A 19,845-nucleotide genomic window follows, 5' to 3' on the forward strand; every position below is an offset into this window, starting at 1 on the left:
GACCGGACAGAACTACTAGGTTCAGCTTTGTGGGTCACACACCCTGTGCCATTCCAGACCAAAACACTCAAAGAAACACTGGTGTGAATGGTGCCCTTGATTTCATACCATGAAGCAACCTGTATATATAGCAGCCCTGCATAAGGCAGTGTTTGGAAAGATAATTTCTCAGTAGGGGATTTCACAACAATTTTCAGCTCACACATCTGTCACTGGAAATGACAAATGTGAAACATGAACTTAGAAAATGTATAGTGAGCAAATCAAATTGTTGGAAAAGTAAAGATACAGAAAAAGATTTAAGACAGGAAATGGTTCTAGAAACAGTGCCACTCACATAGCTTAAATTCTCTCAATACAAAACATCTAGTGCTGAAATGGAAACGAGGCTTTCTTTCTTTTCTTTTTGTCTCATTCATTCATTTATCTGTCTTTTGGGAGGGAGAAGGGGAGACACAGAAATAGAGGAACAAAGGGTGAACAGACACTGCATGAAAATGGAGTATAAAACTTGTGGGCTGGGACAGGAGGGAAAAACTGGGAGAGATGGAAGGAAGAGGCGATGTCCAAAAAGAGAGATACTCATTACCTAATTTATGAAATAGTAATGTCTGTATATATCACCTTTGCAATAACAACAAAAATATTTAATTTTTAAAATCTAGCTGGGTGCTGGAGGCTCACACGTGTAATCCTAGCTACTTAGGAGGCTGAGATCTGAGGATCGAGGTTCAAAGCCAGTCTAAGCAGAAAGGTCTATGAGACTCTTATCTCCAATCAACTATTCAGAAAAAGCTGGAAGTGGCGCTGTGGATCAAGGGATAGAGCACTTGCTTTGAGCAAAAGAAAATTAGGGACAGTGTCTAGACCTGAGTTCAAGCTCAAGTGTCAGCCCAAAAATAAAAATAAAAAAATCTAGTGCTGGGTAACTAAACATTTTTAGACACATCACCTACTTCACAAAACAATTCAAAATATCACCTGGGACTATTCAAAATATTCTTAAGTGTTCTAACCAATGTAATTAGAACAGAAAAACAAATAAAATTGGGGAAAAAACAAATATTGGAAGAGAAGAAACAAATTTAGTTGTACATGATAGGCCTATTTATACGAAAAAAATCTAAAAGACTACAATTAGATTTATAAGTGTAGTTGTTACCGAATATACTATTAATATACAAAAATTTCATTTCCACACACCACCAACAGCAGAAAATACTACATTTTAAAAGATATGTCATAAAAATAACCAAAAAATATTTCTAGAAATGTGTCTAATAAAAGATTGGTTAAGATTTTTATGAAGAAAATTATAAATCTGTATTCAAATGTTTTACAGAGGACCTAATTACATGGGAAATTATATCATGTTTGTAAAAATGTGAATTCAATTCCCTAAAGATATAAACACTTCTCAAATTAATCCTAAGTATAACACAATTCCAACCCAACCCAACCCAAACCCCAACCCAACAGATGTCCATGAAATAGCAACTGAGTTGACTTCTTTGGGAGAGCCTACTACAATTAATGGCATTTCTGTTAGAAAAGAATGTGTAACATTCTATGATGAAGAAGACAAATGAATATGACACATATATGTATATATAAAAAGCTATCTTACTTTTCAAGGAATAGATATTCATGTCATTAGAAGATGAAAAGTGTGATTTCTTGGCAAAAGAAACTGCTCTCTCTGTTGTAAGATTGCAATTTTCATCCATGACTCAGAAGCAAAGTCAGGAATACTTGCCTAGAATCTAATAGGGATACAGACACAGGATTCCAGGTCTAGAAGAAAATGTTTTAGCAAGTGCACCCTGCCACACATGACAGCATCAAGAGCATCCAGAGGTATCTGAATGACTATACCTCACCCGAAGGCTACTTGTTAAACTGTAACTGGCATGCCACCTGTTCCTTCAGAGGCCAATAAGTGATCTTTGAACAGTGTTGGAGTTAAAAAGTAAACCTATGTTTCACGTTTTGGCATTGTTATAAGCAGAGTACTTAAACCAACTGTGCAGTCAATGTTTGCTTGCAAGATTGACTCAGTGTTTACATTTTAAAGGAAGAGCACATTTGCTATGAAAAGGTTTTTTTCCAAATAGCCTGATGGCTTTTGAAGCAGCTCTTAAAACTACAACACTATGCAATCAGCCAAACTTTCTGGACTATAGTTACTTTTAACTACTCTACCACTAGGAGCTTCTGGTATTGTACTGTGAAAAGAGAAAGCAAAGCAAAAGACTTGATAAATGCTCTTTGTAAGGGTTAAGATATGACTTTTGCATTATAAAATATGAATCCTCAAGAATACAGATGTAGATTTTAAAATTCCTGGTCAATAACCTTTTCTTTTTTTTCAGTAGGTATAAAAACATCATATATAATATGGGAAAAAATTTCAGACTAGTGACGTGATTGGTGTTTCCTCTTCACATTTTCTTTGCATTTCTGATTCACCCTCTCACCCTGCTTTTCCTTTCACACATCCTCTTCATTGTTAGAAAGAGACGACAGGCAAAAAAAAAAAAAAAAAAAAAAAAAACGGTGTGGAAAGCATGAATTGAAACCTGTTTCTTACAGTATATACTTTTAAGTGTAATTTAATTTTTAGGTTATTCCATCAACAATAGTGCAACAGACATTCTTCTCCAAGTCATATGAAATATATGGCAAGGTAGACTACATGCTGGTTTATGGCATACTTTACACACTTAAAAGGACAGAAATGATACAGTTTTGTTCTTAGACCACAATGGGATTAAAATAGAAATGAATAAAAATCGTTGGAGAATCTTCAAATACTTGCAAATCAATATATTTCTAAATAACCTATGGCTCAAATAAGAAATCTCAAGAACACCTTAAAATATTTTGAATTTGCTAGGTACTGATGGCTCATGCCTATAATCATAGCTACTCAAGAGCCTGAGATCTGAGGATCACAGGTCAAATCAAACTTGGAAAGACAAATTCACAAGATTCTTGCCTCCAATTAACCAGCAAAAAGCTGGAACTAGAAGTCTGGCTCAAGTGGTAGAGCACTAGATGTGATTTTAAAAAATGATCAAGAGGTTGAAGCCCTTATTTCAAGCTTTAGTACTGGGGCACACACACTTATATGCTTTGAATTAAATGGAAATTTTGTGTGGCTTAGAAAAAGCAATGCTTAGAGGAAATTGGTATGTTTAAATGCACATACTAGAAAAGAAGAAAGGTCTAACCTCCTTAGGAAGCTACAAAATTCTGCCTTTAGTAGTTAGTGGGGAAGGTGAAATAATACTGATTAGCAGTTTCAAGTGCAATCAAAATAGAAATGCAGATCAAAATATCATTTTTCACATACCAAATTAGGAAACTTGACATTTTAAAGTGTAATATCTAATAAGGTAAAACATGCATTGTTGCAGATTATAATGGGAAAAAATTCTGTCAAATGAACACACAAGAACAAAGTCACCCAGATTGGCATAGGATTTAGTTTGAGACAGAACTCCATTTACTTTAAACAAATTTAATTCAAACAAATTCTACACATTTGTATACTGCTTGCAGGGTATTTTGTGTCCACAAAGGGACAATTAAATATAAAGTACACACTGGGAAACTATAAGTGTATTTGACTCTCAGTGTATTTACAAGTGCTATATGCAAGGCAAGACAATAAAACAAGAGAAAAAAATTTCAAAGCTACTTACTTTCACTAGTTATTACCTCAAGTCTGTAGTTCTTGGTTATGGGTTGTTTTCTTTCTTTTTTTTTCTTTCTCAGAATGAATGATAGTAGTTTGTCCTTCTGTTGAGTGGGTGAGTGGCCAGAGACTATAGTAGTCCACATGACTGAATTCCTATAGGGTCATGAGTGGACTGAGAAATCTCTTATGACAGCAGGACTCTTTTCAATATGAAATTTAGCATTATTGAACAAGTGTTAAAATTACTTAATTTCATTACCAAAACCATAACAGAAATATTATATGCATAATACTTAGAATGCATACCAACCATGCATTCCAACAACAGCCAGTCTTGTGTGTATGTGTGTGTGTGCATGCACATCCCTTTCCTGAGGTTTGAACTCAGGGCCTGGGCACTACCCCTAAGCTCCGTTTGCTCAAGGCTAGCACTCTACCACCTAAGCAACAGCTCCATTTCCAGCTTTTGGGGGGGGGGCAGTTTATTAGAGATAGTCTCATGGACTTTCCTGCCTGGGCTGGCTTTGAACTTGATCCTCAGAACCCAGCCTTATGAGTAGCTGGATTATAGGCATGAGCCACCAGTGTCTGTCAATAGTAAATAATTTTTAAAGCAGATTCCTTCTTCCCTGCTTCCATTGAAAATAACATTGACTTCAACATTCCTGAAGGAAAGTATAAAGCCGTGAAATGGTATATTTTCCCTTTATAACAAAGGAAACATCTATAAGTTCTGTCAGAGGGAAAAGCTACATGCATAGACTTCAAAGCACTAAATGTTTTTGTACTGACTTTGGCTTTAGAGTTTCAATTCCTCAAACTGAGTAAGGTATATTTGTGTGATTAACAGCATTTTGGAGTAGGAAAGTTCTAAGGTATATCTAAGTTCTGAAGTATGCAGAAATATAAAGAACTTATTTTTATTGTAATATTGAGTGGCAATAGCCTTCCAATGTCTTTTACAACTCATTTACAGATTTTCAAAATGTTATTCATATGAAGTTCTTACCTTGAGGTCTGGGGATGGGGCACTGTTATAGTTCAATATCACTAAACAAGGGATGGCAAAAAGGAAGCCCTCTAGGCAGTGGGCTCCATTTAGGGCTAAATACAATCATGTCATAATTTGCTTTCTAATTTGCATTTGTAATCATGTGAGATTTGACATAGAAAGGTGCTTGTGTTTGCACCCCAAGTTTAGAATTGGACAATATCCAAGGTTATAAAGACCTGGAGGCAAGGGGCTGGGAATATGGCTTAGTGGTAGAGTGCTTGCCTTGCATGCATGAAGCCCTGGGTTCCATTCCTCAGCACCACATAAGCAGAAAAGGCTGGATGTCACGCTGTGGCTCAAGTGGCAGAGTGCTAGCCTTGAGCAAAAAGAAGCCAGGGACAGTGCTCAGGCCCTGAGTTCCAAGCCCCAGGACTGGCAAAAACAAACAAACAAAAAATCCTGGAGGTTTTTAGCAGCCTATGTAGCTTTACACAGTGTGAAAGACATGGTACTAGATCATTTATCTTAAAATTTCACCTAGGGACAACTTTTGGATTTTAATTGAATTGTTGCTTTAAGAGATCATAGGCGGGGCTGGGAATATGGCCTAGTGGCAACAGTGCTTGGCTTGTATACATGAAACCCTAGGTTCCATTCCTCAGCACCACATATATAGAAAAGGCCAGAAGTGGCGCCGTGGCTCACGTTGGCAGAGTGCTAACCTTGAGCAAAAAAAAAAAGAAGCCAGAGACAGTGCTCAGGCCCTGAGTTCAAACCCCAGGACTGGAAAAAAAAAAAAGAAAAAAGGAAAAAAAAGAGATCATAGGCATTTTACAGACCCAAGTGTCCTCATACTGTCGTCAATCAGCCTCCTTCCCTGTCCTCTCTTATCCGATCCATCGTGTGCCATTCTAGATAGTGATGGCTGCATGGTAGAACTTCCCAACACCAAATGGCCTGATTCCCTAAAGCTTTCATCTGTTTGGCCTCTTTCTACTTTTTTTTTTTTTTACATGAATCCTCCCGCATCTCCTGAAAATCTCTTCTCATCCTCTGAAGGCACTTCATATCTTCACATCTAAGCCATCTAAGTGACCATCACCCACAAGGCTCACATTTACTCACATTTCCATCCATGCTGCCCTTGTGAGGGCCCAGCTAAAATCTCCACCTACCACACAGCTCCTCCTCCCAGGTTCATCATGTCCCATCACTACCTTACATGTTACTCTTCAGTCACTGCTTTGTGCTTTTAAATAATACCCTGCCCTCTGGGGCACCAGTGACTCATGCCTGTAAGCCTAGATACTCAGGAGGCTGAGATCTGAGGATCACTGTTCAAAACCAGCCTGGGCAGGAAAGGTCTTGAGATTCTTATTTCCAGTTAATCACCACCAGAAAACCGGAAGTGACACTGTAACTCAAAAAAAGTAGAGCCCTAGCCTTGAGCAGAAAAGGCTCAGTGATAGCACCCAGATCCTGAGTTCAAGTCCCACAACTGACTAAAAAACATCCTCTCTTAAGTTGTATTTTTAAAGCAAAATGTAATTGTGTTGAATATATGTAATTGCTAGGGGAAAAAAATCATCTCTAGGTTGATGTATTTCTTTCCATACCTTCTTCATAAGAATGCTACCTATAGATACCATTGTAAGCAATTTTGCTTCCTGAGTTGTGGGGTTTTTTTTTTCACTGCGAAAATGAGTGAGCTATGCAAAAATATAGCTTGGTATTATGAAGCAATGTGGGGAGTGGGGAGGGGTCCCCTTCTGGAAGAGAATAGGAAGGAAAGATTTCAGAGCAGTCATGGTTAGAACTGAATTTCCAAGGACCTACCAGAGTGAGCCAGAAGGAAAGAAGAGGAGGTTGACCATCTCAGAGACTGCAGGAAGTTTACTGTTGTGGCAAGAAGCCCAAGACAAGAACTGGTAAGGCACCAAAAGCCTGGATGCCAAGCCAAACAGCACAAACCCATCTGCCAACAGGAATAGTCATGGAACATGTTAGTAAGTGTTGGCCCAAATGCACTGGAGAAGCTGCTAGCTTTTTATGACATTATCTAGCTAGTAGTCTTCCTAACACCAACTTCCCTTTCTTTCTAATAGAATTCATCTTGGTTAAAGGTGGCAGTGTGCTCCCCAGACCTCCCTGTGATCTGAAGAGACCATCTAACACAATTCTGCACTATTATATATCACTAATGTGTGAGGCTATCAGGAAAGCTTTGTGAGGTTCAGTTGGTTATATCTGTTTTCCTTCTTTTTTTTTTTTTTTTCCATTTCTCTGGCCTAAAATGAGAACACAAATCCTAGAGGTGCAGCAGCTATCTTGTGACCTTGAGGAAGAAAACCACCAAAAAAAAATCCTGATTATTCCTTGGAACAGCAGCACTACTCTATGAGATTGTATAACTTCTGTCTTCTTGTATGTGAGAAAAATCCATCTCAATTTGCTTAAACTATGGGGCTGTGTTTTTGTTTATGCAATGGAATGCAATCCTTTCAACTATAATTATATATTTCTCAGAGATTTACAATAGACATAGCATATTTAAAATTCTGAGAAATCCTATTTAATTTTGTTGAACCTAGTATTATAATTACTTGACTACCTCAATTAAAAATAGGATACAGGGCTGGGAATATGGCCTAGTGGCAAGAGCGCTTGCCTCATATACATGAAGCCCTGGGTTTGATTCCCCAGCACCACATGTATAGAAAACGGCCAGAAGTGGCGCTGTGGCTCAAGTGGCAGAGTGCTAGCCTTGAGCAAAAGGAAGCCAGGGACAGTGCTCAGGCCCTGAGTCCAAGGCCCAGGACTGGCCACACAAAAAAAAAAATAAATAAAAATAAAAATAAAAATAGGATACATATCACTGAACATGAGTGTTGTGGGAAAGAACATGCTTTTAGTATTGATCCTAGTATAGACAAGGCTAAATCTGCAATATCAGCTTCGTCACTAACCCCAACTAGCAGTGTATAACCTTAACTAGGCTGGAGCCTATGGAACAATACCTTTAAAATGTATCATCTCAATGGGCCTTCGTTTTTCTGTATCAATAAAGGAGTGTGATTAAATAACTTCTAGTATCTTTTTCTGTTTTTTTGCCTTTTTTTTTTTTTTTTTTTTTTTTTGGCCAGTCCTGAGCCTGGACTCAGGGCCTGAGCACTGTCCCTGGCTTCTCTTTTACTCAAGGCTAGCACTCTTCCACTTTGAGCCACAGTGCCACCTCTGGCCATTTCCTATATATGTGGTGCTGGGGAATCGAACCTAGGGCTTCATGTATGGGAGGCAAGCACTCTTGCCACTAGGCCATATTCCCAGCCCTATGCTGTTTTTTTTAATCATACAAATTAGATACTAGACATGGTTGTACACCCTTGTTATCCCCACTTCTCAGGAGGTAGAGACCAAAGGATCACAGGCTGAGGCCACAGTCTGGGGCCAGGCTGTGGCTCTGCTCACAACCACAGTTCAAATTCTGACTTGTCCGTTTCCTCAGCTACATGACCTGCGTTCAGTTACTCTACTCTGAGCTTCCGTTCCCCCACTGGGGTTGGACGCCTACCTTAAAAAGTCACTGTGACAGTTTAACAAATTAGAGGCACCCCCTGGGTGTGAATCCCTTTCTCCCTGCAGCTAGAGAAGACTGCTACACACTTTCCTCCCCGTGGAGAGCCTTTTACAGATGGAAAGCAGCTAAGCCAAAGCTACCTCTTAGCAAATGCTCACTGAATCTACTGATCTATGACTTGAAGATGGAATCTCAGGGCACGTCAAAAGAAACTTTTACTCTTCTGTGAATTTAGCAAAGTAAGATGCTTACTGTGTGCTTTGTGCTTTTCTAAAACACTTGATATGTATTAATTCACTTAATAGAATAACCTCATGGATTTGACACTTAGGATTGCCATGTAGCAAAAGTGGAAGGCATGCACAGAGAGATTAAGAAACTCACCCACACTCAACGAGTAAGCTGCAGAGGGAGGAGTGAGGCTCCTATAATTCATACATTAACCACTATACTGCTGTACAAAACAGAGAAAAATAAAGGAATCACTGCTACACTATTTACTGGTCTCAAATCTTCTTGAGGCTTTTGGGGTTTGCTTCTTTTCTCTATTTCCCAACATTAAACAAAAAAGTAGTCATTTGTCTCAGAGCATCTTTTAATCAATGCCAGAAAGCTCAATATGTGTAGAAAGTTTTAGCTGCCAGCTATGTTACAGGACAATTGCTCACCACGTGGATGCATATATTGCTGCCAATAGTAACTGTCTCTGTAATAACAACAGAACTCTTCTTGTTTGCTTAAATTTTCTAGGCTCCATATAATTAATCTGAACATGAGAGAGCATGTGTGCATTTACTTTTAAAGAAAAGTACTGGTTACCTTCCTGGAAGAGCACATGTGTTTTCAAAGGCCTCACTCCCTTCCCAGGAATGAACAGCTGTGGCCAGGAAGCACAGCGGTAAGGAACAGTGCCATTGGCAGGAGGTTTAGATTAAAGCTTAAGGAAATTCCCAAAATGATGTTTGTAAAGGGCATTTGAAGGGCATGGGCCAGGTAGAATACACAGGATTCTTTCAATGGGAGCATTTCTCCATTTGATCATCTCCAAATGGTCTTCTAGTCCAAAAGTGGAGAATTTTTTTACTTGTAGACAGCTGGGTAGATAAACAAGGGTCTGGTGGGGGTTTTGTTTGTTCGCCAGTCCTGGGGCTTGAACTTGGGGCCTAGGCACTGTCTCTAAGCTTCTTTTGCTCAAGGCTAGCACTCTACCACTTGAGCCACAGCGCTACTTCCAGCTTTTTCTGTGGATGTGGTACCAAGGAACCCATCCCAGGGCTTCGTGCTTGCTAGGCAAGCAATCTACCATGAGGCCACACTCCTGACCCCTGTTTGTTTTTTAAATCTGCAAACCCAGTTTCTCTCTGCAGTGTGCATTTATTTATTTCTTATCCGAGCTTGGCACTTATATCCTTCCTTTCACTTTGCCTAGTGGTCACTATTCATGTTCCTGCCTCCACACTGAGGCCATGAGGATAATAAGATAATGTTTATAGTTCCATGAAGGAAGAAGGATACCAGGTATACTAAAAATAGCACTTTTTTTCTGGTTTGTGGCATTATGGTTTGTACTCGGGCCTTTGCTCTTGCTACATGGGCATTTTAGTATCACTTGAGCCAAACGCCCAGTCCTTTTGTGCTATTTGTGTGTGCATGTGTGTGTCAGTCATGGAGCCTGAACTCAGGGCCTGGCCACTGTCCCTTTTGCTCAAGGCTACCCCTCTACTACTTGGCGCCACAGTGCCACTTCTTGTTTTCTGGCAGTTAATTGGGGATAAGAGTCTCACAGACTTTCTTGCCAAGGCTGGCTTTGAACTGCAATCCTTGATCAGATCTCAGCCTCCTAAGCAGCTAGGATTACAGGCATGAGCCACTGGTGCCTTGCTCTCTTTCTTCTTTAAATTGCTTCATGTTTATGCCTAGGCTTGTACTCTATTTCTATTTATACTTCCTATGTAGCTGCTTTTATTGACTGAGATGGTGTCTCACAAACTCTTTGTCTGGGGTGGCCTCAAACTTCAACCCTCTCAATCTCAGCCTCCTGAGTAGCTTACAGACATAAGCTACCACACCCAGCAAACATCACTATTTTCAAAGTCTTTCCTTGGGAATATATAACAGTGCCACATATGTATGATATTACTGAAGAGTCATTAAACACTGAATGTTTCTTTCTTTTTTTTTTTAAAGTCAGTTTTTAAAGTTACCATCTTGAATTTGACAAGCTCTTCTTCCTCCTCCTTCCTCCTCCTCCTCCTTCTCCTCCTCCTCCTCCTCCACCCCCCTCCCTCCTTCTCCTCCTCCTCCCCCTCCCCCTCCTCCTCCCCCTCCCCCCTCCCCCCTCCCCCTCCCCCTCCCCTTCCTCCTCCTCCTTCTCCTGTCCAGGGGCTTGAACTCAGGCCTGGGCACTGTCCCTGAGCTTCTTTTCCTCATGGCTAGCACTCTACTACTTGAGCCACAGACACCACTTCTGGCTTTTTCTGTTCATATGGTATTGAGGAATCTAACCCAGGGTTTCATGCATGCTAGGCAAGTGCTCTACCATGAAGCCATATTCTCAGCCCTTGTCAAGTTATTCTTTAAATCAGTATTTGAGCAAATGTTTATGATACGCAATGTATTTTATTGGAAATTTTCTCTGTGGTTACACAAAATGTATCTCTCCTTTTATTTATGGCTACCAGAAATCAATGCATAAAAAAGATTTTAGTTGACTTCAGGCAAAATGTCAGCCACCATCATGAGGCTGCTAGTGAGTGCATTTTTTGGGTGCAGAATTACAAATCTTAGGTCTCAGTTAAGCGATCAAGTATCGTGTCATATTCTATACTGATGAGACTTGGAACTGAGTTCTCAGTACATGGTGTAAAGGAAATGGGAGTGTATCCTTAAAGGGATGACACAGATGGTGAGGTTTAGGTATCATGTCTATGATGAACACACTCATAGAGAAGATGATCACTATGCGAAGCAATAAAACTTGATTTTACCTTCTGTAGAACACTTTAAGAATAGCAATAAAATTATATTTGGGGGAAAAAAACCTGTTTTTTCCAATCTTTAAATATGTACCAGCAGAGAAACTGGACTTACTCTCTATAGTCACAGATGACTAAGCTAGAAAGAGAGAATTTTAAGAGGGGAGATGGCACCAGTAAATACCAGTGCTGCTTTTAAGGCTTTTGTTTATTGGGATGCTCAGAACAGAAGGAGGTGGGTGGTCAATAGACAGAGACTTCATGGGGGGAGGGACCCTGATGGGGGGGGTGGGGAAAGTTGGGTGTGATGGCCTTGTGTGATTCTGAATCTCCTCTAAACCCAAGGAAGCTCACTTACTGTACTAAGTTATAACAGAGTGGCACTTTCATAGCCCATGATGCTCCTTCCCTCTGCACTGACAGGCCTTCAACTAGGATGAGATTTCCTTATTTTTGCTATTTGCAGTTTCATTATTCTCCTTATTGCTAGATTGCTTCAACTTTTCCCTTGCATTTAACAGAGTCCTGCTTCATTCTAAATGGTTACTTCTAATATACTGTGGCCTCAAAAAGACACCATAAGACTTTGTCACTGTGACAATTTTAATACTGGACATAAGCCATATAAAGGAGAAAGGAATTATTTTGCTTTCAGAAAGTTCAGTCAATCATGGCAGGAAAGGCCTGACAGAGTAGAGCACTTCACATCATGGTAGCCAGGAAGCAGAGAAAAGAAGAGACACAGGATGGGTCAAAGCAAGATATAGCACTAAGGACTTAATACTAGCAGGTTCCTTTCTCTGAGCAAGCCCCTCCTCCTGCTTTTTACCACCTCCCAATAATGTCATTTTATTATGAATCCCTGAAGGGATTAATCCTTTCATAAGGTCAGAGTCCTCATTAACTAATCCTCTCTGGAGACACCCTTATGGACACACCCAGAGGCATGCTTTACTAGTCTCCTAGGTGATTCTCAGTCCAATCAAATTAACAACCAAGATTCACTATCACAAGGATCAGCCATATTATAATTGCACAGATAATCTCAATGAAGGCCCAGGGATTTCTCATGAATTATAGCATCCGTGTGTGAACTTTTTACCATCTATTTTAGCTATTAAGGGCCCTGTTAGCATTCCTCCAATTCAGGAGTATTCTAGATTGAATTTGCAAATTATGTGGCTTCAGAAAACATGTGCTGAAACTTCTGTGTTTGCTAAACTTCCTAAGTTATAACCTTTACAAAATTCCAAGTCCGTTCCTGAAGTTTTTTAAAGCACAAAATCATAGGCAATGACAAACCACTGGCAAGATTTTCCACAAGTTAGTAAACTTTCCTTAGATAGCCGCTTCAAAATGAAAATATAACTTGTCCAAATTACACAGAGCTTAAGCAAATGAAATTGATTAGAATGATGGGGATATATGAACCAGGATGACTATATATGAGAAATCATTTGTTTCACTGGCTTTCCTCGAGTCCCCATTCTTAGTATACAACAACAGTTTTAACATAGTACACTCAAACACATTTAAAGACCATTTACTGCATATGTGGCAAATGTTCTCAGTTGAGAATGAGAAATCTAAAGAAAAAAAAACAAAAGAAAAACCCAACATAGTAATGTTTTGTATATACTACATAGCAAATACAGATCTACCACTAAGAAGTTTACCGTCTTGTTAAAGGAGACAAGTTATAGAGCAATGGAACTGAACTGTGTTATAAACGTATGACAGGTGAAGATGGTAAATGCTGTTGAAGTGAAATAGTTCAGCCTAAACATAGTAGACTCAGTAAGTATCTTCTCTTTTTTCCCAATGGCCACAGGATTGGTATTTGTGCTAAGAGCCTTGGGCTGCTACAATTTTCTATCATTTACTTAATAGAAAAGCTGAAGTGCTTCAGAGATGGAGAAGCGATTCTTGGTGACTTCATTAGGAGCCTATCTGTGAGAGATGAAGGGAGCCCCAACATTGTCAATGTTTGAAAATTCAAATGATTTCTAAAGTGGTGATGTTACCATTTCCCATTTCCTAGAGTTGGCCAAAAGAACGATTTTAATATCTGTTCCAACCTCAACCCTGTTCTTCCTGAGGGACAAAAACCGGTTATATATTCTGGGCTGGATCATTACAAATAATATCTACATATCCCTCAGGGCTCTGAGCTACCTCCATCCGTGACACTGTGGATTTGTAGTAACTCAATGGTATCTGGAAAGCAGAATTTTTTTTTTTTCTGTAAAGTATCCAAACGCACTCACTGAATGCTGCAATACAAAATTGCATTCGACTTAACTTTTGCCAATTCCCCTGGATGTGTAAGCAGAATTATATTTTCACAGAAGTTACAAAAGTTTCGGTCTAAAGTGCTATTTAATTTCTTTCCATAAACACCAGCCCTGAGCAATGCTATCTACAATTAGCTGCTTGTGGTTGCTACTAAATTGCTCTGAATAAGTTATTTCATCACATTATTGCTCCCCAGCACACCATACTCTGCAGCAGGAGAGTGCTGGAAGGGCCCTAGAGTTCTCTTTGTGGAGCCCCTGCCTCTTAGTCACGGGTGATCTTGAACTGCCCACTAGCTAGTCAGTGACCCTTGCCTTCAAGCACTCTGAATGTGATTGGAAACTCCTTTCACCCGAAAACAGGTCTACCCTCAGCTCCTGTGGACAGTAATTGTGCAGCTGAGCCGTACCCCCCAGTCCCCAAGGGCAGCAGCGAACACTACTTAGTGAAGCACTCCCGTGGCCAGGAGTGAGAACTAGGGTCCTGATCGCTGGTCCTGGGCCTGGGAGAAGGGGTGGGAGAGGAACAAGGGGGCTTCTTTTTGCTGGGGGGTGTGGAAAGTAGCCTGTTTCGCGGTTGTTGTTGTTTTTTTCTTCTTCAGCCCCTTGGCATGCCCTGACCTGATCTCAGCAAAGTCAACCACTCTCAGGAATGTTCTAGGAGAAGGTGGGAGAATGCTTCCCACGGGAGGCCTGTGGGTGCTGGAGGGCACCCGGGGGGTCAGGCAAGGAGATACTGGAGGACACTGGGGGGTGGGGGGCGGGAGTCCGGCAGGAGGTGCTGGAGGGCACCCGGGGGGGTCAGGCGGGGGGGGGGCGGGGATGCTAGGCTTGAGCCGGGCCGCGAGGAGAGCGCGCGCGCGCGTGCGCGCGGGAGGCGGAGGTGGGCGGGCGGCCCTAGCCTGGGCGGGGGCGGTGGGTCGAGGTGGGGCGGACCCCTCCCCCGGCGGCAGCGGCGGCCGGGTCCGCCCGGGCTGTCAAGCGCGGCGGGGGGGGGGGGGAGGGGGGGCGGGCGGGAGGAAGGGGTGGAGGTGCAAGGGGAGGAGGAGGGCTGGCACCGGAGCGCCGCGGCGTCGTTGCAATAAAAATGCATCCCATGGAACTGCCGGTGGAGAAGGACGGGACGGAGCGGCGGCAGCCGGAGTCGGTGGCGGTGGCGGAGGAGGACGCCCGGGAGGTGGCGGCCGGGAAGTGAAAGGTCTCGCAAAGTTCAGCGGCGGCTGCGGACACCGATCTCCCCCCCACACACACCCCCAACTTCTCCCCACCCCCCCGGGGCTGCCGATCGCCAGGGCAGGGCGAGCGAGCGGGCTATGATCCCGGGGCTCCCGCCACCCCCGAGGTGCCCGCGCCCCTCCAGGCCGGTGCGCGAGGGTCACCCGGCCACCCGGCGCGGCCCCGGCCCGCGTCTCCGCGCAGCCGGTGCCCACTGACCGAGCCTGGCGCCTCAGGAAGAGGAAGAGGAGGAAGAAGAAGAAGAAATAAAGAGCCTCGGGTTCTCCCGAGGACGCTTGGCGCTTCAGCCTACAGTCGAGAGGTCCCGGCTGCCTCCCGGCTCGCCCCGGCCATGGGGAGCCGCGCGCGGCTGCTGCTGCTCTGGGTCTGCTCCGCGGTGGCCGCAGGTGGGTGGAGACGCGGCCGGGCCCCCACCCCCTTCCCCGGCTCCTTCGATTCCGCGCTTCGGGACTCCGGGGGATAGCTGGGGAGCCCGGGCTGGGAAGCACAGAACTCGGCTCCCGGAATGATATGAGTGGCCATGTTCCGCCTCCCCCCTCCCCATCCCCGCCCCCCGGCTCCGCAGTTTCAAATACTATTGACTTTTTTTTTTTTTTTAAATGATCTACATGGCCCCCGGATCAGCCGGTATCCTGGGTGCGCCCTTCCAGGGATCCAGCGGCCTGGGGGGGTGTGGTGTGCGTGGTCTTAGGGGGTCTAACTCAAACCAGGGTTTGGCTTGGGGGGAAACTGCCTTTGCACTTGGTAAGGGAACAAAGGACCCAGCTCGCCATCCTCGGCACTCCATGGCCTGAGGAGTCAGGAGGGAGCGGTGGTCCGGCGACCCTAGGCGCGCGTGGGCAGGGGCCGGTGTCTCCAGTACAGCGATCCCCGACGCCCCCCGACCTCGCTCCGGGTACTAGGGGACCAGGTAGGGCCACCTGGAGCGAGGTTGCACGTCTTCTCCGAGGGGCCGAGGCTGCAACGCAGTGGGGCTCCGGGCTGGGCTCCGCAGGTTCTGATCACTCTGGGTGTGCACCGAGCTACCTGGCCGCCCCCGGGGAATCTGGTACCCAGGCCGGGGCCCTGCGGGAGGTCGGAGGCGGGTCTGTACCCCGTGTTCGTGACTGCACAACCGGCCGGGCGGCGGCGGCAGATACCCATCGCCCTCCTGCTCCCGTCCGGGCTTTCTTGGAAGGCCCTACCTAGGCCACCGGTTCTCAGCTCGCTGTTTCTCAATTCGGGAGCCCCTCTGCTCCTCTCCCTTCCTCCTGCAGGCCACCTGGTTTCCCGATGGATGTAAATGCAACTGTGGGGAGTGGGGGTGGGGGTGGGGAGGGGGTAAGGGACTCTGCGTCTGCGGCCAACCAGCCACTCCGGAGCACTTTGCTGGCTCGGAATCTAGAGTATAGTTGCACGCATCTCTCTCCTCTGTCTCTCGGTCGTCTCCCTGTTGTGTTTCCTCTAGTCTGTCTCCCTCTCCCCCCTTCAGGTCCTTCCTCTCCCCTGTCCAAACCCCTGGCAGCCAGGAAAATCCAGGCTTTAGAGTTAAGAGTATGCATCCTAAAGCAGTCAGCCCCGGGGCACCGTCCTTGCTATTCAGAACACTTCTTTAGAGATTTCCAAGTAGTTTGCTCTCTTCTTCCTTTTATTGTTTTTATTCTTGATTATTGATTTTTTTCCTGCCTATATTAGTCTAGGGTCATTGTCTAATTACTCAGTACTTTTCTCCGAAAGCCATCAAAGGTCTAGCATTTAATTCTTCCTACTTATATTCCCTTAGGTGCAACCCAAACAGTGAACTTTTTTTAATAACCATTTTCACTTTGCAAACAATTCAGTGGCAAAAACAAAAACACCCCCAACGTGAGCAATCAATTGTTGTAAATAAATAGCACCGAACAAGCGTTTCAAATTAAAAAATACTTGTAGAGGCAGTACTACCCCCCCCCCCCCTCCAGCCACCCAATGCTTCACAGGTGAGTCATGGCACACGGTGTTTGTGTGATTCTGGCCACAGGCAGCTGTTGTGCACCCCCCCCCCCGCCCCCAGTCAGAATAATAGCAAACAGAACCCAGACATGGAGCACATTTTAATTTGATGTTTTAAAAAATACCATCTAAGGAAGCCCTTTATTTTGGTTGCAGTACCGCAGAGGGGGTGATTCTGTCAGTGTGTGAACTGCTCCTTTCCAGCTAAAGCTGTCATTTGGCTTCCTCTCACACCACAGTGATAACAGTTCTGAAGTGTTCCTGCTTAAGCAGGAACGTTCAATTAGCCAGAAGTTGAGGTTTGATTTCCTTTTCCTTCTTTTACCTCTCTGCTAGAACTTTTAAAATAAATGATTCTCTCTCTCTCTCTCTCTCTCTCTCTCTCTCTCTCTCTCTCTCTCTCTCTTTGCTGAGGGTGTTCATAATTGAAAGGACAAACTCAGAGGATTATGATATGTAGTCAGAATGAGCAGATAATGTTTATCATTTTAAGTAATTCTGAAGCATGAAGGCCTGTTGGACCTTTGTATGGGAGGAAGGGTGTTTAAGAAGGTGTTTTAGTTCACAGACAATAGTTAAAGGCCCTCTTAGTGGCTGCCAGACTGTAAACATTCTCCTGTTAAGCAAACAGATAAGCACTACATAGCCTGTCATAGGTAGAAGCATTCAAGAAGCTGTCATTTGGCAGCCTTTTCACATTATATTTACTTAATATTAGAAATAGATTTTGCACATTTACGATCCAGTGGCTTCTAGCTTTACCTCCCTCAATGATGTCCTATTGTCTATGTGTTAAACATCTCAAATTGCTTTTCTTTGGGGATTTATCTCCTCATTGGTTTAAAGGTATCAAGAAATCAGAATTCTACATTTCTTCCTGAATGCATTCTCATCATAAGCATGTGAGATAGAAAAAAACAAATTCAATTTGACTCAATTATATTTGAAATATTAACTTAGGTGATCTTAAATACATTACTTTTTATATTGTTTCAGTCATTATTTCAAAAACAGCTGCATTTTCTTTTGAAGAAGAGAATGTCAAGTATTTGGAACTATTAGGCCAACATTTTTCACCCTACTGTTTCCATTTTCTCTCCTTCATCTTTGACCAGAAATGATGTTTTTCTCTTTTGTGAACTTTACATGTGAGCATCAAACTCACACACTTGTATACAAATGAACAACAGGATGCACAGTTAAGCTTGGTAAAATTTCCCCTTTATGGAAAGCTTCATGGTCTTTAGGGTTACTTTGACTGTTACTGATGGAATGAGTTCCCAAAGGACTGGTCTTGAATGACATATGCTTTTCCCTTCTTAGGACTGAATGGAGTAGCTGGAGCAAGTTCCCGCTGTGAAAAAGCCTGCAACCCTCGGATGGGCAATCTGGCTTTAGGGAGAAAACTCTGGGCAGACACCACCTGTGGTCAGAACGCTACTGAGCTGTACTGCTTCTACAGCGAGAATACGGATCTCACCTGCCGGCCGCCCAAATGTGACAAGTGCAATGCTGCCCATCCTCACCTGGCTCACCTGCCATCGGCCATGGCCGACTCCTCCTTCCGATTTCCCCGCACATGGTGGCAGTCTGCAGAGGATGTGCACAGAGAAAAGATCCAGTTAGATCTGGAAGCTGAATTCTACTTCACTCACCTAATTATGGTGTTCAAGTCTCCCAGGCCGGCAGCCATGGTGTTAGACCGGTCCCAGGACTTTGGAAAGACATGGAAGCCATACAAGTATTTTGCAACTAACTGCTCAGCCACCTTTGGCTTGGAAGATGATGTTGTCAAGAAGGGAGCCATTTGTACCTCTCGCTACTCCAACCCATTTCCGTGCACTGGAGGAGAGGTAAGGACACCTGTTTAACTCTACACTGTAAGTAAATGAGCTAGAAAAATGTTACCAGCCCACATTTTTTAAAGCATGAAGCTATACCTGTAGCAACATGAATGAAATTAGAATTTTTCATGAGCTTTATTTGTCATAAATTATTCCTCACTCTGTGACATGGATGTGCAGTCATTTTCAAGCAGACTGCCCATTGGCTGGATTTCAGTTAGAATTCTAAGATTCGAATTTTTTTTTAGACACATATCATTACGTTGCTTTAGACGTTTACAAGGCTACTGGTTTCTTCAATGAGCAGGACTACATACTGTTTCTGAAGGGGGAGAGTTACTGAGACAGCTTGTTCCTGGAGCCTCACCAGTATATTCCTGATATTGTTTTAACATAAAAAGGAAATAAATAAAAACAAAGCCAACAGAGGGGAAAAGTCTATTTGTTAGACAGATACTTTTGTGTGACAGTAGAGTTTTATCATGGAGATTCTAAGAGCTCAGAGCAAGAAATGAATGTAGTTGCATTTAACATGAGCTTCCTTTTGGATTCACCTACACATGGGTCCCAACATAAAAAGGACTTGGGTCTATCCTGGACCACAATGTAGTCCGTAGTCATTTTGCAAAACTGTAATCATCTGTAAGCATTTTTTTTCTTTGCTTAATATTATTCCTTTTCCTAAGGGGTAAATGCCCACCCACCCCCTTTTTTTTTCTGTCGGTCGTGGGGCTTGAACTCGGGGCCTGAGCACTGTCCCAGAGCTCTTCAGCTCAAGGCTAGTATTCTACCACTTGAGCCACAGCATCACTTCTGGTTTTCTGGTAGTTAGTTGAAGACTTTGAACCAGGATCCTCAGACCTCAGCCTCCTGAGTAGCTAGGATTCACCAGTGCCTAGTGAGGCCCCTCCTTTTTATTTTATTTATTTATTTGTTTGTTTTTGCCAGTCCTGGGGTTTGAGACTCGGGGCCTGAGCACTGTCCCTGGCTTCTTTTTGGTCAAGGCTAGCACTCTACCCCTTGAGCCACAGTGCTCCTTCTGGCTTTTTCTGTTTATGTGGTGCTGAGGAATGGAACCCAGGGCTTCATGCATGCTAGGAGAGCACTCTACCACTAAGCCACATTCCCAGCCCCCCTCCTTTTTCATAACATAAATGGAGGTGCCTAAAAAGGCTCCCCCCACCCCAGATATATGATTACATTCAGAGGAAAGTAGATGAAAGCAGATTAACAGACTCTAATACTTTTAGT

The 19,845-nt window shown here is 43.3% G+C and overlaps 1 protein-coding gene across 1 annotated transcript in view; it reads left to right on the plus strand.

The window, feature by feature from the left end:
- The first annotated feature begins 14,616 nt into the window (after positions 1–14,616).
- The window catches only part of Ntn4 (netrin 4), a 96,387-nt gene continuing 91,158 nt past the window's right edge, over positions 14,617–19,845 (plus strand). Inside the window, exons 1-2 of the mRNA XM_048358010.1 lie at positions 14,617–15,165; positions 18,074–18,603. Coding sequence (XP_048213967.1) covers positions 15,111–15,165; positions 18,074–18,603 — 585 coding nt within the window. The 5' untranslated portion in view covers positions 14,617–15,110. The remainder of the gene's footprint in view (positions 15,166–18,073; positions 18,604–19,845) is intronic.

This window comes from Perognathus longimembris, chromosome 1 (assembly GCF_023159225.1).
Source record: "Perognathus longimembris pacificus isolate PPM17 chromosome 1, ASM2315922v1, whole genome shotgun sequence".
NCBI classification, from domain to species: Eukaryota; Metazoa; Chordata; class Mammalia; order Rodentia; family Heteromyidae; genus Perognathus; species Perognathus longimembris.